The sequence below is a fragment of the Salvelinus namaycush genome, chromosome 2, assembly GCF_016432855.1.
Source record: "Salvelinus namaycush isolate Seneca chromosome 2, SaNama_1.0, whole genome shotgun sequence".
In the NCBI taxonomy this organism is placed as follows: domain Eukaryota; kingdom Metazoa; phylum Chordata; class Actinopteri; order Salmoniformes; family Salmonidae; genus Salvelinus; species Salvelinus namaycush.
The window spans coordinates 69,509,925-69,533,792 of record NC_052308.1 but is presented as its reverse complement, the minus strand read 5'-3'; the positions used below and the strand labels follow the sequence as shown (position 1 = coordinate 69,533,792).

The window sequence follows — 23,868 nt, the reverse complement described above, 5'->3', positions numbered from 1 at the left end:
GAATGGCTTTTTTCCTCCCGGCTCTTTTTTTCTACTTTTCCTTTACTAGTGCCTCCTTGCTCACGCTTTGGCCTCTTCCACCATACTTCCGCCATGTTCTTTTTCTTTCTTTTGCCTCAACCAAAGCTAGTAGTTCCCAGTGCCGAAAGCTAGTCACTTGAAGAAAGAAGAGATTGCATATGTTGACTGTATCTAGTGTATGAGGTTTGGGTCGTAGAAGCATGTGATGTGAGATATTGTGTGTTGGTGTGTTTGAGAGAGGACGTGTGCACTGTGATGAGATGGATTGCGTGCAGGTGAGGTCAGGAGAAAGATAGGAGGTCAGGGATGAGGTTGGTTGTGTGTGGTATGCGTTGGGGAACCTGAGATGGATCAGATTGCGGATTGTAGATGACATGGCAAGAACGAGAGAACGAGACAGAGATAGTGAACAAGAGAGAGAGAGAGAGAGAGAGAGAAAGAGAGCGAGAGAGAGAGAGAGAGAGAGAGAGAGACAGAGGAGCTGGATACAGTTGTGGACATTGTGCTCCTCTGTTCATGCTGACTAGACTTCCGTTAAAACCAGCAGCAACAGCTTCCATCAGAGACAATGAATAACACTGCATCATACTTCCTCCTCTTCTCCCATCTCCCACGGCTTGGGCTAATGAACAATCCATGTATGATGCGTGACGGTGAAATCTCATTATCAAAAACACCATTTTAATTGCGGTAGTTAAAGTTTTGAAGCCCAGTAAGTCTCGCGCCGGTGGCACCCTGATAGCGGGGCAGCACAGCCACGAGGGGCTAATCTAAAACGAATTAGATTGCGGCTGTCGAAGATGGATAGATGCTCTCACTCTTTGTCTCTCTCGTTCTGTCTCTCTCCAGCTTTTTAGCGGGTGGCATATTAATCATGTGTCTGATTTATTCAGCTTTATATAATTTGCTGTGGTGAAGCTTCAACTTCTGTCTGATGGCTTATTCTGTCCTGGTGTGAAGGGAGAGCCTGGAGAGCCAGGTTAATGAGAGAAAGGGTAGGTTAGGGTGGTAGGAGATGTGATGTTTTGAGAAAGTTAGTAGTAAGTGTTTGTGAAAGGGGTGTGAGGTGTTTAACCTAAGGGTTGTTTTTAGTAGGTATTTTGAACATAACTTTTTCAGAGTGAACTTTTTATGTTGTTTGCCCGTGAAGGAAGTCAATGAATGAAAGAAAAGAAGAAGAAAAGGAGAGGGATGAAAGCTTTCTCAGTGCTAGAACTGATGGTAACGCTTCAGACAGGTGGAATGGGACTGCCGACTACGCCAAGTGTTACTTATTAACACAATTGCTTAGCACAACAGGTGGCGTTGGGGCATTGTTTAGAATGCTAATGTGTTGCATGGCTGAGGAATAGAGCATGCTGGTTCTTTGTTGTGTTTCCTGCTGCGCTGAGACTCTCACTGTTTGACTTCCTGTTCTAATTACTACTTTATACTCTCTTTAATTTACCCGCAGACAGATACATCACGTCACATCGCACTAAGCAATAACTGCTCACACTGCTTAAAACGACCTTCCTTTTTTTGTATGGGTACCAATTTGGACCATATTTATTTCCACATCCATATTTTCTGGAGGGAGGATTTGTCAGATAAAGATGTGTGTCATTTGAGGGGTCACTGAATACATTTTAGTTGACGTAGTCAAAAGTCTTGTTATTACCTAAGATCTGGCCTTCATGAGCATTCAGTGACGCCAGTTATAGTCTAATTCCTATTTACAGTAGAAAGTAGTGTGGCAAATCTCCAACACTGTCACAAAAACCTAATTTGTAGACAAGGCCTCAAACCAAAGTTACACTCTCTAAACCAATGCTCTGTAAACCGTCTAGGTCCTTATACCCAAACTTGAAACAATAATGACCCACTACCAGCATGTCAACTCTGTTACATCATACCACCAGTGCTTCGAGTTGGACCAAAGGAGTTGCTATAGTATTTGTTTTTCTCTCTTTCTTTATTTGCATTATTCTTATGCAACATTTGTGTTCAACTCCATAGAGACAACTCTAGAGACTAGTCCTGTTTTCAAAAGAAAGGTGTCATGGGAGGTTGGATTTCAAGAGAAACTGATTCCTTTTGTAAATGTCACTGACGTGAGTCATTCGGTGTGACAAAATGTAATGTTGTGTGACAAGGCGATAAAGCAGCAGGACATGTCATGATATTACAATTTTGCATCCGTGAGTAAGTCAATAAGTGTATGTGAAAGTACAGCAAATGTACAAATAATCAAATCAGTCTACACTTCAATGGGAAACATAACAATTGGTCTGTGTGCTAGCGGTTCTTTTTGGAAACAAGGCTGTTCCTTTTTACCGTTTTCATTCTGAAAACCTTTTTCTCGTTGTTGTATCTTGTTCATGTTTACATTGTATCTTGCATTGCCCTAAAGAGAAACACTATTAAATGTATTATCTTTGTTTAATTAATGTTGCCTCTCTGTTTTCATTTGTTAGCCTGAACATTCACATGCCATACATTATGAAACAGAATATTTGCAGTATTATTATTATTAAACATTTCAGTCATATAGCAGACGCAGAAGTATATGTTCATACTTTTTTCCCTGTACTGGTCCCCCGTGGGAATAGAACCCACAACCCTATCATTGTAAGCACCACTCTCTACCAGCCCAGCCACACAGGACCAACTGAGCTGATATGACTCATACATTCATATTTAGATTTATTTATAACTTTTACATACAATCGTAGGTGGCAGTAAATGTATTGAATGATACATATATCTTCATTTGTTGTATGGTATGAATCAGAATAAGTATATTTAGACTTGGATGGTACAATTTAATAATCCTGTTTTAGATGTACTGTATATTGTATGAGTTATGAGAGAACTGTAAAAATTGTAAAGGCAGAAAATGAAGATGAACTAGTACGGCAGAGCCCTACCTACTGCTAACGAGAAAGATGGAGGAAAAAAATCATACTGTGGCATCCGGACATCTATACACATGTAGAAAGATGTATCGCATACGCCTAAATGAACACGAAAAATGTGCACACCTACCTCCCCTTAGGACAACCACCCAACCCCCATCGAACCCCCACAAAACGCTCACTTTCAACAGAACATGTGCAAGTTACCCTCAGTATCTAAAGGTCGGAGCATTCATCACATTTATCATGGGTGGTTATGGGAGATGTAGAGAGAATGTAACACTCAGGCTAACAGCTGTGAGAGGACTAATACATAGAGACATCATGTCCAACATAAACACTGTATTGGAGTATTTCAGGAAGGTTCTAGAATGACAGGTATCAAATAAAGACGTAACAAACACTTAGGCCGACAGTGTTTCTGCCACCTTTTGGTTGCACATAGGCCATTTGGGAATACTTCATAGAGGTATTGAAGTAAAGGTCTTAGTGCTTCTGTTCATTCCATGTCACTGTCATCTTCAGGTGTGACGGTGATGGCATATTTAAGTGAGACAAGTGTCGACAGCGGAGGAAAGCTCCCATAGGACGACCCGTCGCTAAAACAGATTCTCATTGGTCAGTGGAACTATTTATATATATCCACTAGATGGCAATCTTGAGCTAGTCTGTTCTCCTCAGCCTTAGCTGGAGGAGTCAGAGGGGAGTTTGAGCTCATGGTTTGCGGTTTTTATCTGTTTATTTGTAAAGGTCTTACCTCAAGGGCCTTTGTAAAGCAGGTATAAGGACTGCATGTATTCCAAAAAATGTTTTTAAACACATGAACATTTAATCCATCATCACAGAGTATTACCTATGGACATTAACTATGACCCATCACTTTATAACAGAGATATGGGATACTAATACATCTTGATGACAGATTTGATATATATCGTCTAGATTATTATCAGACCTCATACCTCCTCCTAGATATTACCATGTCTTACACGCTATTAATCAACTACTGACAGACATATGTATATCTGGGGACATCAGAGGGATATTTGGATGAGGTGGTAGCTGCCTGCAGTGCTTGGAGCCCCTGACCCTAAGCCTAGTGTCCCCTGGAGGACCCCGGTTGAACATAGACCACCTAGGCAGATGGGGCCGTCCAAAACACGATGTAACAGGTGCCCCAAATCACAAACCACTGAAAGCACCAAGTTCCACTGGACCACAGAAGGTCAGCGTTGTGTTGATCTGAGTTAGCAAATCTATTTGGATTCCTCTGTGTTTTATGACTATGCTGACACAAACTGTGTACATGATCCATGCAGTCAGTGTGGCTGGGGGATGATAGTAATCTTAATCAATGGATTGTATAATTATTTAAAACCCTTGTTAGCGAACAGCTAAAATTGTTTTTATATACTATCTCTGTTTTATCAATGTACCAATTGGGCTTCAGGAAGAAGCATGGCATAATTACAACAGCCATGAAGGTTTTAAATGGTTTCACTGAAGCCTTTGACAAAAAACATCACTGTCTCACTTTTTATTGATCTCTCTAAGGCTTTTGATACAGTTGATAATGCTATACTAAGGCAGAGACTGTCGAGCATTGATCTTTGGGCGCATGCAGTTGCATGGTTTGCTAACTATCTGTCTGATAGAACTCAGTGCACTCAATTTGATGGGCTCATGTCTGTTAAATTGTCTGTCTGTAATGGTGTGCCCCAGGGCTCTGTACTTGGTAGAGGTGAAGGTCGAGAGCCGTGCGTCCTCCGAAACACAACCCAACCAAGCCGCACTGCTTCTTGACACAATGCCCACTTAACCCGGAAGCCAGCCACACCAATGTGCTGGAAGAAACACTGTACACCTGGCAACCATTTCAGCATGCGCTGCTCCCGGCCCCCCACAGGAGTTGCTAGTCCGCGATGGGACAAGGACGTCCCTGCCGGCTAAACCCTCCCCTATCCCGGGCGATGCTGGGCCAATTGTGCGCCGCCCCATGGGTCTCCCGGTCGCAGCCGGCTGCGACAGAGCCTGGACTCGAACCCAGAATCTCTAGTGGCACAGCTAGCACTGCGATCTAATGGTGTTTTCTAAAGCAAGAAATAGACCTCTGAACCGTTCACCTATTACTACCTGTCAGGGCAATGAGATTGAAACTGTAACCTCATAGAAATATCTTGGAATTGTAATTGATGACGGCCTCTCTTTTAAATTGCATATTCAACAATTTACATTTAAAAAGAAAATGAAGTTGGGATTTTATTTTAGGAATAAGGCCTGTTTTTCTTTTGAAGCCAGAAGTAGGCTAGTATCAGCTACATTTATGCCAATACTAGACTATGGGGATATTTTATATATGAATGCTTCCTCTCAGTGTTTGTGATCAATTGACACCCTTTACCATGGAGTACTGAGATTTATTTTAAACTGCAAAACCCTTACGCACCACTGCACTTTATATACCAGGGTTGGCTGGCCTTCTCTAGTCACTCGTAGGCTCAGTCACTGGTATACTTTTATTTACAAAGCCATTTTGGGTTTACTACCTTTTTATTTGGGCATTTATATTGTCCAGAAGGTTGATTTGAGGCTGATTCCCTGACCTGTCAATGTTTTTAATTTGCTGTTTTATGATTTTGTTATACTCTTGTGAATTCTATGTTTTTTTACTAGATTACCTGTAGTTTGGCCAGGACGCTCTTGAAAAAGAGACTTCAAATCTCAATGAGCCCTTCCAGGTTAAATAAAAGTTTTAAAAAAGAAAAAAAAGAAAGACATTTACTGGATTAATTAAAATCAAGAGTATGGATATAATAAATAAGAATTAGTCATCAAGTGCATGTTATAGTTGGATATGTATGGAAGATAATCCAATCATATTAAGATATTGGAGATGTGATAGAAAATATAGAATTAGCTTGTAGTCACATGTTTTCTAATTTATGTTCTATTGAAGTTTTATGAGAAAAGCAGGCACAGGCACTTCTTTGAAACACGTCTGGAAAGTTTATTGACACAATCGTCCGACTCACATTTAACAGAGCTCACAAACAGATCACTTGGAAACTAGTTTTCAAATAAAGACAGGTTTGCAAAGTATCTTAAACAATGGATGAGTCACAACATAGAACATATATTCTTCTATATCATGGAAAATAGGAGCAATCGTGTTTGACCTAGCCTATGTTACATTTCTATGTGTAGCGTTCTGATCGACCCCTGAACTCTGTCTAAATGATGGCTGAGGAGATTGCGATGTAGCGTTTTATGTTTTAGCTTGTTTTCTATTGGTCCCGAAGTTCACTAACTAGGACGGCGTGAACGATCAACTCAAACAACAAAAAGACAGAAAATAAAGTATATTTCCCAGGTGATACCTGTCTAGTGATATCTGAAGAAGGGGTTTTCTAAAATGGAGGATAGTAGAAGAAGAAAGAAAACACCCAAGTACAGTAGGATCTGAGATCAAAACACTTCAATGGAAGATAGATACAATACAGGGTCGACAAACAATCAGGAGAGAAACCAAAAATGTTTTTGGGGGTAAATTGGTATCACACTGCAACTGGTTAGTGTTATAGTTAGGGCCCTGATTTTTCCAGGTCACTAGGTCAGGAACAATTCTGGGCCCTAGTCATAGTATCTGTGTAGAGGGCTGAACTTTAAGCCACTGAGTACTGACATGAGTCAGACCACTTCAATTAATCCTGTATGTAACTCAATAAATATGATAGGCAGCAATTTAGGTGCCTTGTTTTTTTTTTTGCATGATATTTAACTTTTACGTTATTATAGGTTGTCAATGTACGGTATGCCATTTATGACATGACCGTATGTCCAATGACTATTGTTTACATTAGTGGTTGTGGGTTAAATTCCTTGGAAAAAGGGCCAGTAAAAAGAAAACGGTAAAAAAACAACGTTTCAAGCAAGGGGAAAATACGTGAGTTTAGCACAGACATTGCAAATTACGAGGTGGATTAACACATTTATTTTTTATTGGATTTCGGATTTCATCGGACACTTAGTATCAGCACAAATTTTACTGCGATAGAATATGCCAGAGATTACCTATAGACTAGACCATTTAAAAAGTACAATCAGGATTCTTATAAAGTGACATTTAACATTGCCATACAACGACGGGCTTTAAATTTATACTTGGTAAGAGCTATAAAAACAAACCTGGTTTGGACTCGAAAGGAGGCATAAACAACAACGTAAAAATTACAAAAAAATTCAGCGTCTGAATATTCAGAGATTGTAAAATTATTAATCTGTGCTTGTCTTTTACCCAAAGCAATGAGGTGTTATGATTGTATACTGCAGGGAGTCCCAGGTATTGGTGGAAGGTACAAGATAATATCGTTCCTGGCTTTAGGATACACCGTAGAAGTAGAAATAGCTGATTATTTCATGGTTTCAATCAACCAGAAAACAAACATTACAATCATGACTATCAATCGGGAAAAAAAGCTGACAAAATATGTTTTTTCTCTCTTGATACTACCAACCACACCAATAAAACTATTTGCCTCATTTTAAAACATAAATTAACATTCAAAATGTGAATTAACACTCAAGCAGTAGCGTATAATATCGTAAAAACACAAAGTTCTGTTTGTGAGTGTAAAGAGGATGTATACGAAACATCTGTCAGTATTTGCCCCAAACAGAGAGCTGGCAAATACTGTCGCAGCATTACATTCCAGATTCATTTGTCGATTATCTATTAATTACACCAAGATGCAAGATAAACGTGTTTAAAAAAAGCCTTTTCAGCTCTCGGCAGAAAGCTATGACATATAGCTCCAGTACACACAAGTGCGAGGGGAATTTCAATGGGATATATGACACATTCTGATCATAAAGGGGAAAAGTCTTACTTTTACAAAATCACATTTTCAGGTAGTCTTGCATTGATGTCAATGGGAGACTGAGTGATAATTTGACTTAAGTGTAAATTAGGATTCGCCCCAAAGTGATAAAAGTCATATGGGGTAAGTGACAGCTCGTGTAACCGACTGTATATCAACTTGTAACATTGAGGAACTCCCATCTACCTCTCATAACCCTACATTAATGTGTGTAACTGTGAAGGGTATTTGTTGCTGGTGGAAGCACTATGCAGATGTTAGAATAGTACCGTGATAGGGTTAGGGTTGTGTACATATTACTGACTGTCTGCGATGCAAATGACCGCTGACCAGTAAGTATTTTGAGTTATAAAAATAAGTTAGGGTCAACTCAGTTTTGTTTCATGTGCTTTTAATCCTCTGAGTTTCTGAAGTCCTGTTTCTGAAGCTTTTCTTCTGACACACAACATCGTATTTGGTATTTAGTAAGGGGTCTTGGTGAAAATAAAATGGATAGAAACAAAGCATTATTAATCACACATCCGTTGGTAACAAATTAACTGTTCATAAATTAAGGCAGGGAGCTGTGTCGGATCGACGTTGAACGCTATTACCATGACAACAATCACAGTGCATTGGGCTGGTGTTTGCGTAAACTGTCACCATTTTTGGGGCGTTAACAGTTGGACCTGAGGAACACCCAATAAATGTACTTTCACTTCCTGCTTCCAGTCACATGATGTGGGTACAAATTCTGGGATTGGATTGGGAGCTGAGGCTGCCAGTGACATTGTTTTGATGGCTGTTTAAATTGATTGTGTAAAATAATATGTATCCTCTCCTTTCGTGATGGGGCATTTCCGAGAGCGCAGTACTGACTCCAGTGCAACATACAACACTGCAGAGCAAGCAGATAGCTAGCTAGCGCAACAGGACAGCTACGACCAATGAATGTGCTATAGAACTACCACACAAATACATTTGGTTGAGAATATATGACTTACTGTATAGGAGCAAGAGGTGATACAGCACTCCTTCACACGTCATATACTTACGTCCCTATACTTCACAACCTTATACAACTGTAGTCATCTTCCTATTGATGAATCCTATGACTACTACAGAAATGCATCCCTTTCCGGTCACAACCCTTGAGCAACAAATAAGTCCTCTCTTTTCCTCTGCAGTTTGCCTAAGTAACACACAGACAGAAGTTGTGCCATACTGAGACGTTATGTTAATAAAAAACTATCTGTGGATCTTTTTTTTTTACAGACAAAGTCGAGTCAAGTTAAGAAGCAAATGTTGGAACTTAACAGTCCTTCTCCTCTTCAACATAAATAGATCATCTCAAGACCAAAAACGTTGAATTGAAACCACCTGGTTTGCTTCCATGCAAACGAGCAAACGAGCGGCAGTCGTCTGGAAGTGGCTTAAACAACCAAATAAAAAGTATTTTCACGTCTTCTCTTTCCTCAAAGTCTGAAACTTCCTGAATCCTTGGAGAGTAAGAAGAATGAAAACTTCTAGTTGAGAGAGGAAGTTCTCGCCGCGGTTGCAAACCTGCCACTTCAAAAGCCGTCACACACTGCGTCAGAGAGGGAAAGTGGAAATGTAAGAGACCTTTGCAGTGCAGGTCTACTAACTGTACCAGCCAACAAAAAATGGGTATTTGAAACAAAAACCAAGATTCTTCCTCAATATCCATCACACAAAAGTACCAGAGTGAACTGTCCATTGTCCATTTCCCTGATCTTAAAAGTTTATCAAAGTCTTTCCCCAACGTCTTCCTCCTCTCCCCATTAACTTATGCCTGTGGCCCTCAGTTTCAAGGCCCTTAGCTTCAAAGGCCCCCTACGTGCTACGGTAGGTCTTAATGATGTCTTTGATTTGTCTCCTGCAGATGGGGCAGCAGGCGTTGGACATCTTCTTGAGTTTGACGCCGCAGGTGTAGCAGAGACACATGTGACCGCAGGCGTAGATGACCGTGTCCACGTGGTTCTCATAGCAGATGGAACACTCATCGCCTGTCGGCCACCCGGGCCCTCTCCCGCTGCCTGATGGGAAGGTGGGCGACTTGGGGAGGCTGACGGGCGAGCTGGGGGTCGTTCCTGTTAGGGGGGAGGTAGTGACGGAGGGAGGGAAGGAGGGAGAGGGAGAAAGAGAGAGAGCATGTGTTAGGGGTGTCAGTAATCAATAGACTAATGAAAGAACATTCTGCATGTACACTACCGGTCAAAAGTTTTAGAACACCTACTCACCTACTGGTCTTTCTTTCTTTTTACTATTTTCTACATTGTAGAATAATGAAGACATCATAACTATGAAATAACACTTATGGAATCATGTAGTATCCAAAAAAGTGTTAGACAAATCAAAATATATTTTATATTTGTGATTCTTCAAATAGCCATGCTTTGCCTTGGTGACAGCTTTGCACACTCTTGGCATTCTCTAAACCAGCTTCACCTGGAATGCTTTTCCAACAGTCTTGAAGGAGTTCCCACATATGCTGAGCACTTTTGCCTGCTTTTCCTTCACTCTGCGGTCCGACTCATCCCAAACCATCTCAATTTGGTTGAGGTCGGGGAATTGTGGAGGTCAGGTCATCTGATGCAGCACTCCATCACTCTCCTTCTTGGTAAAATAGCCCTTACACAGCCTGGAGGTGTGTTGGGTCATTGTCCTGTTGAAAAACAAACTATAGTCCCAGTAAGGCGGCAGGTAGCCTAGTGGTTAGAGTGTTGGGCCAGTAACCAAAAGGTTACTGCTAGATCAAATCCCTGAGCTGACAATGTAAACATCTGTCGTTCTACCCCTGAACAAGGCAGTTAACCCATTGTTCCTAGGCCTTCATTGTAAATAAGAATTTGTTCTTAACTGACTTGCCTAGTTAAATAAAGGAAAAAAAAGGAAAAGCCACATGGGATGGAAATACACATATGGAGATCATCCATTCACTCACAAAAACACAGCGTTTGGAACCAGAAATCTTAAATTTGGACTCCAGATGAAAGGACAAATATCCACCGATGTCCGTTGCTTGTGTTTCTTGGCCCAAGCAAGTCTCTTCTTCTTATTGGTGTCCTTTAGTGGTGGTTTCGTTGCAGCATTTCGACCACGAAGGCCTGATTCATACAATCTCCTCTGAACAGTTGATGTTGCCGTGTCTGTTACTTGAAGTCTGTGAAGCATTTATTTGTCTGCAATTTCGGAGGCTGGTAACTCTAATGAACTTATCCTCTGCAGCAAAGGTAACTCTGGGTCTTCCATTCCTGTGGCAGTCATCATGAGAGCCAGTTTCATCATAGCGCTTGATGGTTTTTGCGACTGCTCTTGAAGAAACTATGTTCAAAGTTCTTGAAATGTTCCGTATTGACTGACCTTCATGTCTTAAAGTAATGATGGACTGTCGTTTCTCTTTGCTTATTTGAGCTGTTCTTGACATAATATGGACTTGATCTTTTACCAAATAGGGCTATCTTCTGTATACTACCCTTACCTTGTCACAACACAACTGATTGGCTCAAACACATTAAGAAGGAAAGACATTCCACAAATTCACTTTGAAGAAGGCACACCTGTTAATTGAAATGCATTCCAGGTATCTACCTCATGAAGCTGATTGAGAAAATGCCAAGAGTGTGCAAAGCTGTCACCAAGGCAAAGGGTGGCTATTTGAAGAATCTCACAAATAAAATATTTTTTGATTTGTTTAACACTTTTTTGGTTACTACATGATTCCATATGTGTTATTTCATAGTTTCGATATCTTCATTATTATTCTACAATGTAGAAAATAGTAAAAAGGAAGAAAAACCCTTGAATGAGTAGGTGTTCTAAAGCTTTTGACCGGTAGTGTATGAACTGATGTAATGGATCTAATCTACAGTGTTGATCAATACATTCCTTACAATAAATACAGTACAAACCCATTTTACTACTGTTGTTCTACTATGAAGGCAGCCTCACATTACGTAACTACAACAGTAGACGAGACATTGCGTCCTCTCGCTGCACAGCACGAGAAGCAATGTACCGAACAGACTCACCACCCAGGACATCTGCTACCTAGTGTCCCCTCTCCTCTCTTAACCCCCTGCAGTGGGTTTGATAGTTTGATTAATAGAGTGGCTCTGAAAGGTACAGACCTCCCGCAGAGCCACCACAGTAGGCACCGGAGCAGGGGCCTCCCAGGCCTCCGTTAAGGACAGGGTCGGAGCTTCCACTACCCAGGGCCAGGGCTAGGGTGCTGGGGGTGTGGGTGGAGGAGGAGGGAGAGCTGGGGATAGAGGGAGCCCGCGCCGGCTGGTCCCCGAGATGTGTGGAACCTGGAGCCAGAGAACAGACAGAGAGAAAAGAGATGGTTATGAAAGCATATAGAGTTAAAATATAGCCACCTCAAATAGAGCCACCTCAAATAGAGCCACCCGAACTATAGTCACCTCAATATAGCCACCTCAACTATAGGCACCTCAACTATAGGCACCTCAACTATAGTCACCTCAATATAGCCACCTCAAATATAGTCACCTCAATATAGCCACCTCAACTATAGCCACCTCAACTATAGTCACCTCAACTATAGCCACCTCAAATATAGTCACCTCAATATAGCCACCTCAACTATAGTCACCTCAATATAGCCACCTCAACTATAGCCACCTCAACTATAGTCACCTCAACTATAGTCACCTCAACTATAGCCACCTCAACTATAGCCACCTCAACTATAGCCACCTCAACTAGTCACCTCAACTATAGCCACCTCAACTATAGCCACCTCAACTATAGCCACCTCAACTATAGTCACCTCAACTATAGCCACCTCAACTATAGCCACCTCAACTATAGCCACCTCAACTATAGCCACCTCAACTATAGTCACCTCAACTATAGCCACCTCAACTATAGCCACCTCAACTATAGCCACCTCAACTATAGCCACCTCAACTATAGTCACCTCAATATAGGCACCCCAACTATAGCCACCTCAACTATAGCCACCTCAACTATAGCCACCTCAAATATAGGCACCTCAACTATAGGCACCTCAACTATAGTCACCTCAACTATAGGCACCTCAACTATAGCCACCTCAAATAGAGCCACCTCAACTATAGCCACCTCAATATAGCCACCTCAACTATAGCCACCTCAACTATAGCCACCTCAAATATAGCCACCTCAACTATAGCCACCTCAAATATAGCCACCTCAAATATAGCCACCTCAAATATGGGCATTTCAACTATAGTCACCTCAACTATAGTCACCTCAACTATAGTCACCTCAACTATAGCCACCTCAACTATAGCCACCTCAACTATAGTCACCTCAAATATAGTCACCTCAACTATAGCCACCTCAACTATAGCCACCTCAACTATAGGCACCTCAACTATAGTCACCTCAATATAGCCACCTCAACTATAGGCACCTCAACTATAGCCACCTCAACTATAGCCACCTCAACTATAGGCACCTCAACTATAGTCACCTCAATATAGCCACCTCAACTATAGCCACCTCAACTATAGCCACCTCAATATAGCCACCTCAACTATAGCCACCTCAACTATAGCCACCTCAACTATAGTCACCTCAACTATAGCCACCTCAACTATAGGCACCTCAACTATAGCCACCTCAACTATAGTCACCTCAACTATAGCCACCTCAACTATAGCCACCTCAACTATAGCCACCTCAACTATAGCCACCTCAACTATAGTCACCTCAACTATAGTCACCTCAACTATAGCCACCTCAACTATAGCCACCTCAACTATAGCCAACTCAACTATAGTCACCTCAATATAGGCACCCCAACTATAGCCACCTCAACTATAGCCACCTCAAATATAGGCACCTCAACTATAGGCACCTCAACTATAGTCACCTCAATATAGTCACCTCAACTATAGGCACCTCAACTATAGCCACCTCAAATAGAGCCACCTCAAATAGAGCCACCTCAACTATAGCCACCTCAACTATAGCCACCTCAACTATAGCCACCTCAATATAGCCACCTCAACTATAGCCACCTCAACTATAGCCACCTCAACTATAGCCACCTCAACTATAGCCACCTCAACTATAGCCACCTCAACTATAGCCATTTCAAATATAGCCACCTCAACTATAGCCACCTCAACTATAGCCACCTCAAATATAGCCACCTCAAATATGGGCATTTCAAATATAGTCACCTCAAATATAGCCACCTCAACTATAGGCACCTCAAATATAGGCACCTCAACTATAGGCACCTCAACTATAGGCACCTCAACGATAGCCACCTCAACGATAGCCACCTTAACTATAGCCACCTCAAATATAGGCATCTCAAATATAGGCACCTCAAATATAGGCACCTTTAGTACTGTAAGTGGACTATCCAGTAGGTTCTACATTGAAGAATGATCCTATATCATAAAGAACCGAGAGAAAGAAAGATTATTATTACTATTTTGATGTATTTATTTTATTTATATTAATTTTAAAAAAAGTCTCAGGTAATATTTATTATATATATATATATAAAAAATCCCCCCGTTCTCTAATCACCATTACAATACTTTGTATTTTATTTTATTGTTATTCTTGGTGTCATTTTCTCAACTGGTTTTAGCAACAGTGGCCTTGTTCATTCATGCTAATAAAGCTTATCTGAATCTGAAAGAAGAGTTGGTATGTTATGAAGACATAGGCCTACAAAGATCAGAGGGGGTTTTCTCTAAGTGTGCTATACAGTTACTATACAGTACATTGGTAGACAGATGAATGATTACTATTACTAGTCTGTTCAACCTCTCTTTCGTATCGTCTGAGATTCCTAAAGATTGGAAAGCGGCCGTGGTCATCCCCCTCTTCAAAGGGGGAGACACTCTAGACCCAAATTGTTACAGACCTAAATCCATCCTGCCCTGCCTTTCTAAAGTCTTCGAAAGCTAAGTGAACAAACAGATCATCGACCATCTCGAATCCCACTGTACCTTCTCCGCTATGCAATCCGGATTCCAAGCTGGTCACTGGTGCACCTCAGCCACGCTCAAGGTCCTAAACGATATCATAACCACCATCGATAAAAAACAGTAGTGTGCAGCCGTCTTCATCGACCTGGCCAAGGCTTTCGACTCTGTCAATCACCGTATTCTTATCGGCAGACTCAACAGCTTGGGTTTCTCTAATGACTGCCTCGCCTGGTTCACTAACTACTTTGCAGATAGAGTTCAGCGTTTCAAATCGGAGGGCCTGTTGTCTGGACCTCTGGCAGTCTCTATGGTGGTGCCACAGGGTTCAATTCTTGGGCCGACTCTTTTCTCTGTATATATCAATGATGTCGCTCTTGCTGCTGGTGATTCTTTGATCCACCTCTACGCAGACGACACCATTCTTTGGACACTGTGTTAACAAACCTCCAAACGAGCTTCAATGCCATACAACACTCCTTCCGTGGCCTCCAACTGCTCTTAAATGCAAGTAAAACTAAATGCATGCTCTTCAACCGATCGCTGCCCGCACGCGCCCGCCCGCCTAGCATCACTACTCTGGACGGTTCTGACTTAGAATATGTGGACAACTATAAATACCTAGGTGTCTGGCTAGACTGTAAACTCTCCTTCCAGACTCACATTAAGCATCTCCAATCCAAAGTTAAATCTAGAATCGGCTTCCTATTTCGCAACAAAGCCTCCTTCACTCATGCTGCCAAAAATACCCTCGTAAAACTGACTATCCTGCCGATCCTTGACTTTGGCGATGTCATTTACAAAATAGCCTCCAAAACTCTACTCAGCAAACTGGATGTAGTCTATCACAGTGCCATCCGTTTTGTCACCAAAGCCCCATATACTCCCCACCATTGCGACCTGTATGCTCTCGTTGGCTGGTCCTCACTACATATTTGCCGCCAAACCCCCTGGCTCCAGGTCATCTATACGTTTTTGCTATGTAAAGCTCCGCCTTATCTCAGCTCACTGGTCACCATAGCAACACCCACCCGTAGCACACGCTCCAGCAGGTATATTTCACTGGTCATCCCCAAAGCCAACACCTCCTTTGGTCGCCTTTCCTTACAGTTCTCGGCTGCCAATGACTGGAACGAATTGCAAAAATCACTGAAGTTGGGGACTTATATCTCCCTCACTAACTTCAAGCATCGGTTGTCAGAGCAGCTTACCGATCGCTGCAGCTGTACACAGGCCATCTGTAAATAGCCCATCCAACCATCTACCTACCTCATCCCCATATATATATATATTTTTTTCTGCTCTTTTGCACACCAGTATTTATACTTGCACATCCTCATCTGCACATCTATCACTATAGTGTTAATTGCTAAATTGTAATTACTTTGCCACTATGGCCTATTTATTGCCTTACCTCCTTACTTAATTTGCACACACTGTATACAGATTTTTCTATTGTGTTATTGACTGTACTTTGTTTATCCCATGTGTAACTCTGTTGTTGTTTTTGTTGCACTGCTTTGCTTTATTTTGGCCAGGTCGCAGTTGTAAATGAGAACTTGTTCTCAACTGGCCTACCTGATCTTATGATCTTATGATCCTATTGAAGTGAATGGCTTTTCAATAACTTTTGGGGATTTCTAGCGTGAAGTTTAGGGAGATATGTGGGGGTTTGTCACGTTCCACTCTCTTTTTTTTTTACATCCCCTGTTTCTGTGGTGAAGGCAGGGAAACAAATGGAAATTCCAAGTCCATGTTTAAGAAGCACATATATGGATGCCAGTGATGCCTAAGGTGAGGGGTCATGTTTCAGAGTCCCCAGCCCCAGTGTGATTAACATGACATAATGGGTTCCAAAGTCACGGTCATGGACACATTACGAAAAGTCGGAATGCGACCCTGGCTACGTCAGACATACAGTACATGCCTGTACATCGATGAAAGAGGATACGTCAGAAAAAGATGTTTGGAAGTATCTAAGGACCAAGTGGTTCCTTAACATTGGTTGACGGTTGGTTAGTTAAATGGTTGATAGTGATTGAGTAGTAATCATTTATATAGACTGAGCAAGATTGAGTGTCGCTGTTGATTTTATAAAGGGGGATCGCCTAATCAAAAGTGATACTACACCAAAAACAAACGTCATTTTTTTCCCCTAGACTGTATTTATGGAAGTAGACATATTGAATACATCCAGGTATTGTTAGTCCAGCACTGACCCGCAGTAGTTGTAATGTGAGGCCAATTGTTTTATTTCTGGTGTAAGTAGGCACTAACAGAATGACTATTTAATGTTTAGGAAATTACTATGAAAATTGTCTGTCTTGTTGAGTGTATGTGTCATAATTAAAAAAGAAGAATTATTAAAAGCTTTGCTAATTCGCTAGGAACAATGGAAATGGCTATCGTCACCATTTCGCCCTAAAGCCACAACATCCACAAATAGGGACATCATCAGCAACAACAGCGACAAACAAGCCACAATGAACTACAATGAACCCTTGAACATTTCAATAACATGTTATCTTAAGACCCGAGGGATGAGAGGAGGAATAGTTCATCAAAGCCTATGGGGATTGTGGGAACTGGGAGTGACCTCGATTGTCTTTCTCAGTGCGGTATGTCTGTTTTTCTGGATGGCATGATGGAAGAACGTGAAATATGAGTCGTCTGGTGGGTGGCCCATGGTCCATCATTAAGACTGCCATCAGCTGACAACATGGCGACCGGCCACCGTTTCTGACATCTCTCTGGGAGCGATTGATCTATGGCCAGGTCCAAAATGGCTGCCCGGCTGCAGTCTTTCTATGCTCACGAACACTGGAGAGGCTGTCGACTAGGCCAGTGGTTCCATTTTTTTTTTATCGCTTACTCTACCACCAACTTCATTTACCCACTCGTGCACTTTATCAGTCGGCCTATGGTCTCATGAGTCTTCTCAAGTACCCCCTGTGGATAGGCCAAGTACCCCCAGGGGTCCTAGTACCCCTGGTTGGGAACCACTGGACTAGGTGGCCATTTTGGTTCTGCGACAATGCTAACATAATGCATTAGGACCCATGTTGGCTGTAATACTGATCTCTGTTGCCTGATGACTGACTGACACGGTGCATTATGTCATGTGGTAGGCTGTACTGTACAAGTCTTGTGGAGTCTTGGAGGTTTTCTAAATGGGGCTGTATGTGCTGGTATAGTTGAAGAGGAGTGTTAAGCCCTGGGCTGTTTGTTTGTGTAGAGGGTTGCTCTGGTGCCCCTAGGCTCTTGGTGCCTCAGTGTGTGTATGTCTAAGTGTGTGTGTATGCGATGTGTGTGTGTATGTGTGTGTGTGTGTGTGTGTTTGTGCGGTGTGTTTTTAGATGGTCATTTGTAGAATGTCTATGTATAACACACAGTCCCATAACTATCCTTAGTTCGTATGTACACACCCTTATCCTCCTTATAAACTACCACTACAAATACTATTCAGAGTCCCCCTACGATCACATTACTACTACGCTGACAGGTCCCCATATGGACTCTAACCCAGAGGTGTGGTGGTGGTGCCGAGCCTCTCTCTGTCCTCCATCTCTCCCATTTTAATCCCCTATCTGGCATGTCCTCAGCAGCTGACCTAGGATCAGTGGAGCCCAGCCCTGATCCTCCTGTTCACTCCCAGATTAACTTAGAGAGGGACTGTGGACAGCTGTGGCGGCTCACTCCCACTGCCTCCCAAATGGCACCCTATTCCCTATGTGGTGCACTACTTTTGACTGCACTACTTTTGACCAGAGCTCTATGGGCCCTAGTAAAAAGTAGTGCACTATATAGGGAATAGGGTGCCATTTGGGAAACAGAGGTTTATTAAGAAGAGTATGTTTGTCCAGATCCTCTAAAGCAGTCTGCTATGGGAGGATTCTGAGGAATGTGGGCTATGTGACACTTAGACTGGGACATACTTTGACTCAACAACACTGGGTCACACACTGTCGCAGCACCTCGATGGGGTTGTGGCTTCAAAATGGCCGCTTGGCCCTACCGTCATGGCTGTGACTGAGGATGACCTTTGTGGTCATATAGTGACCTTAGGTCATCATAGGTCTCTACATCTTAGAAGAGGAGTGTGGGATTTCCTTCCAGGGATCTGTTTAGTGGTAGACTGATGAATAGAAGGGGAAGATGGGAGGAGGAAAAGAGGAGAGTGGGGTTGTAAAGTGGTTGCTTATCTTTCTACATCCATTGAGCTTTCTGAAACACGATATCCAAAGGAAATTTAAGAGCTTTGAAAGGTTTGGCGACTGTATATGGGTGGCCTTTAAGTTTTGTTGTCGACGCCATTTTCTACATTTAGGCTCTCAATGGTAATTTGTCAAATCTATATATAGGATAGTAAATTCTGTATATCTAGTTAAAGCTGCAATATGTAACTTTTTGGTCGACCTGACCAAATTCACATAGAAGTGTGATTTATAGATCTGTCATTCTGATTGAAAACAAGTCTAAGAGGTGGTAGATGTGCGATATTTCTACGCTTCATGTGCTTTGTTTCGTTTTTTGAGTCTATTACTCACACCAGTTTCAATCAGCTGAAAACACAATATTTTTGGCTATGGAAACAATATTTCACAGCGGTTTAAATGGTACAATGATTCTCTACACTATACATACTTGCAGGCGTGTGTAGAGTGTGTGTGAGAGACAGGATATTATCTGGCCCGACATGAAGTGAGTTATTTTATCAGTGCTCTGGTGCTGGAAATGTTTTGCAACATCCAGGTGTTTATAGCCCTGACATCGTAACATCCCTGCTATCAGATGTTAGTATCTGTAGGGCGGTGTGCGTGTGTATGTGTGCGTATGTGTATGTGTACACTGAGTGTACAAAACATTAAGGCCCCTTTCATAATATTGAGTTGCACCCCCCTTTGCCCTCAGAACAGCCTCAGTTTGTCTGGGCATGGACTCTACAAGGTGTCGAAAGCGTTCCACAGGGACGCTGGCCCATGTTGACTCCAATGCTTCCCACGGTTGTGTCAAGTTGGCTGGATGTCCTTTGGTGGACCATTCTTGATACACACGGGAAACTGTTGAGCGTGAAAACCCCAGCAACGTTGTCTCAAGGCTTGAAAAATATTATTTAACCTGTCTCCTCCCCTTCCTCTACACTGATTGAAGTGGATTTAACAAGTGACATCAATAAGGGATCATAAGGGATCATAGCTTTCACCTGGATTAATCAGTCTATGTCATGGAAAGAGCATGTGTCCTTAATGTTTTGTACACTCTGTGTGTGTGCGTGCGTGCAAGTGTGCGTGTGTGTATAGTAGTAGAGGCTAGAGAGATCATGTTCATTGTAAACACAGACCGCGCTGGATGATACTATCTCACGTCATATGCTGCCCTTTACCGCTCATTAAAATCCAGTGGTGAGTGCCCGCCGCGTGTGTGTGTGTGTGTGTGTGTGTGTGTGTGTGTGTGTGTGTGTGTGTGTGTGTGTGTGTGTGTGTGTGTGTGTGTGTGTGTGTGTGTGTGTGTAAATGCTAGGGAAGAGAAGGATATCAGAGTCACTAGACAGGGAGAGTGAGAGAAGGTGAGAGAGAGAGAGGGGGAGAGAGAGAGAGGGAGAGGGAGGAAGAGAGCAAGAGAGCGATGGCAGGAAAGGTGAATAAACGGCCAACCATGTCAGACCCAAGGATGTTTCAATGTTTCAGTCTGAAGGAGGGAGAAAAGAACGTGGGGGAAAGAAAGAAAGAATTACAGTGGCTGGAGTAGCTGTGGGTGTCGGGCGAGACGGTTCACTTGAGCGTGAACGAGCTGACATTCTAATGGAATCTATAATGTATGGGGAGAGGGTCAGAGTAATAGTGTCCTATTTCTCTACTGCTGTTCTCTCCCTCCCTCTAACATCTCCTCTACTATCACACCACCATCCCCCCATTTACAGATGTAGGACCTTCATTTGATCACTCCATTTCTGGACAACTTTCCTGTAATGCAGGACATTTAAAACGTGTAGTGTTGATTATAACCCACGTTGATTATAATCCACATTTGTTAATTTGTTCATTCATTTGTTTATCCATGTCACGTTCCTGACCTGTTTTCCTTTGTCATGTATTTGTTTTAGTTGGTCAGGGCGTGAGTTGGGTGGGTTGGTCTAGGTTTGATTTTCTATGTTGGGATTTTGTGTTCGGCCTGGTATGATTCTCAATCAGAGACAGCTGTGAATCGTTGTCCCTGATTGAGAATCATACTAAGGCAGCCAGGGTTTCACTTGTGTTTTGTGGGTGTTTGTTCCTGTGTCAGTGTTTGGGCCACACAGGACTGTTTCAGGTTAGTCACGTTTGTTGGTTGTTGTATTTTGTAGTGTTTGTTGTTTTCCCATTAAAATATGAATACTTACCAATCCGCATCTTGGTCCGATCCATGCTCCTCCTCGTCTAAGGAGGAGAACGACTACGACAGCCGCTACAGAAACACCCACCATAACAGGACCAAGCGGATTGGAGAAGGAAGGCAAGAACAACAGCAATGGGGAAAAGAGGAATGGACTTGGGAGGAAATCCTAGACGGGAAAGGACCCTGGGCAGAGCCAGAGGAGTGTCGCCGCCCCAAAGCGGAGCTGGAGGCAGCGAAAGCGGAGAGGAGGTTTTATGAGGCGAAAGCAAGGCAGAGCGGCTGGAAGCCCGAGAGGCTCACCCAAAAATGTCTTGGGGGGGGGGGGGGGCTAAAGGGGAGTGTGGCGAAGCCGGGTTGGATACCCGAGCCAACTCCCCGGGCTTACCGTGGAGTGAGAGGGCGTCGTACTGGTCAGACACCGTGTTATGCGGTGGAGCGCACGGTGTCCCCAGTACGCGTGCTTAGCCCAGTGCGGGCTATTCCACCTTGCCGCACTGGGAGGGCTAGGTTGAGCATTGAGCCAAGTGCCATGAAGCCGGCTCTACATATCTGGCCTCCAGTACGTCTCCTCAGGCCGGTGTACATGGCACCAGCCTTACGCATGGTGTCCCCGGTTCGCCAACACAGCCCAGTGCGGGTTATTCCACCTCCCCGCACTGGACGGGCTACGGGGAGCATGCAACCAGGTAAGGTTGGGCAGGCTCAGTGCTCAAGGGAGCCAGTACGCCTGCACGGTCCGGTATATCCGGCGCCACCTTCCCACCCCAGCCCAGTACCATCAGTGCCAACACCACACACCAGGCTTCCAGTGCGTTTCCAGAGCCCTGTTCCTCCTCCACGCACTCTCCCTGTGGTGCGTGTCTCCAGCCCAGTGCCTCCAGTTCCGGCACCACGCACCAGGCCTACTGTGCGCCTCAGCAGGTCAGCGTCGGCCGTCTGCCCAACGCCGCTTGCCTGCTCAGCGCTGCCTGAACTGTCTGCCTGCCCAGCGTGGTCTGAACTGTCTGCCTGCCCAGCGCTGCCCGTCTGTCCCGAGCCTTCAGAGCTGCCCGTCTGTTCAGAGCTGCCCGTCTGTCCCGAGCCTTCAGATCCGTTCAGCCAGGACCAGCCAGAGCCGTCCAGCCAGGACCAGCCAGAGCCGTCCAGCCAGGACCAGCCAGAGCCGTCCAGCCAGGACCAGCCAGAGCCGTCCGCCAGCCAGGATCCGCCAGAGCCGTCCGCCAGCCAGGATCCGCCAGAGCCTTCCGCCAGCCAGGATCCGCCAGAGCCTTCCGCCAGCCAGGATCCGCCAGAGCCTTCCGCCAGCCAGGATCCGCCAGAGCCTTCCGCCAGCCAGGATCCGCCAGAGCCTTCCGCCAGCCAGGATCCGCCAGAGCCTTCCGCCAGCCAGGATCCGCCAGAGCCTTCCGCCAGCCAGGATCCGCCAGAGTCATCCAGCCAGGATCCGTCCCTTAGTCCGGAGCTGCCGTCCCTCAGTCCGGAGCTGCCCCTTATCCTGGTGCTGCCCCTTATCCTGGTGCTGCCCCTTATCCTGGTGCTGCCCCTTATCCTGGTGCTGCCCCTCAGTCCGGTGCTACCCCTCGGTCAGGTGCTACCCCTCGGTCAGGTGCTACCCCTCGGTCAGGTGCTACCCCTCGGTCAGGTGCTACCCCTCAGTCTGTTACTGCCCTTTGGAATAGTGGGATTGACATGGAGGGTGAATATTGGGAGGAGGCCACGGAAGCGGGGGTTGACTATGGTGGGGTGGGGACCACGACCAGCGCCAGAGCCGCCACCGTGGACAGACGCCCACCCAGACCCTCCCCTAGACTTTGTGCTGGTGCGCCCGGAGTTCGCACCTTAAGGGGGGGGTTCTGTCACGTTCCTGACCTGTTTTCCTTTGTCATGTATTTGTTTTAGTTGGTCAGGGCGTGAGTTGGGTGGGTTGGTCTAGGTTTGATTTTCTATGTTGGGATTTTGTGTTCGGCCTGGTATGATTCTCAATCAGAGACAGCTGTGAATCGTTGTCCCTGATTGAGAATCATACTAAGGCAGCCAGGGTTTCACTTGTGTTTTGTGGGTGTTTGTTCCTGTGTCAGTGTTTGGGCCACACAGGACTGTTTCAGGTTAGTCACGTTTGTTGGTTGTTGTATTTTGTAGTGTTTGTTGTTTTCCCATTAAAATATGAATACTTACCAATCCGCATCTTGGTCCGATCCATGCTCCTCCTCGTCTGAGGAGGAGAACGACTACGACAGCCGTTACAATCCATTTATTCATTACTCTTAATCATTCATTAACTGCTCAATCCTTAATGAATTAATTTGTTCATTCATTCTCTATGAATATCCAATTGTTGCTTCTTAGTGAGCACGCTAGCTAGGAGCCCTAATCTTGACCTTCAGTGTTCACTCACCCTACCAAGGGCACTCCCCCACTAGGGGAGCTCAGGAATTAGTGGACCTCATGTCAGTGCACAACACACACCGCTTAAGCCAGCTTAAAGGAGCACTCCCAAATGTATACGCAGCCCCACGGGACAAATTCAGGTAAACCTGAAAGCCTGTAAAACAAATTCAGACCTGCCATCACATAAACAGATAAGACACTTCCTAACGTTGAAGAATTGGAACATAAAGGTGATTTACTATCTATCAGGGTTAGAAGGAATTCCTAGATTTTTCTGATGAATGACTGTAGTGTGGAGTCTCTAGAACAGTCGTTTCATGTTGCCGTAAACTCCTCGTAAGGTGGTCCGTACCT

At 43.9% G+C, this 23,868-nt stretch overlaps 1 protein-coding gene across 1 annotated transcript in view; it reads right to left on the bottom strand.

The window, feature by feature from the left end:
* Positions 1–8,769: 8,769 nt before the first annotated feature.
* The window catches only part of LOC120023137 (E3 ubiquitin-protein ligase NEURL1-like), a 99,917-nt gene continuing 84,818 nt past the window's right edge, over positions 8,770–23,868 (bottom strand). Inside the window, exons 5-6 of the mRNA XM_038967131.1 lie at positions 11,926–12,105; positions 8,770–9,885 (exon numbers count right to left, since the gene is read on the bottom strand). Coding sequence (XP_038823059.1) covers positions 9,629–9,885; positions 11,926–12,105 — 437 coding nt within the window. The 3' untranslated portion in view covers positions 8,770–9,628. The remainder of the gene's footprint in view (positions 9,886–11,925; positions 12,106–23,868) is intronic.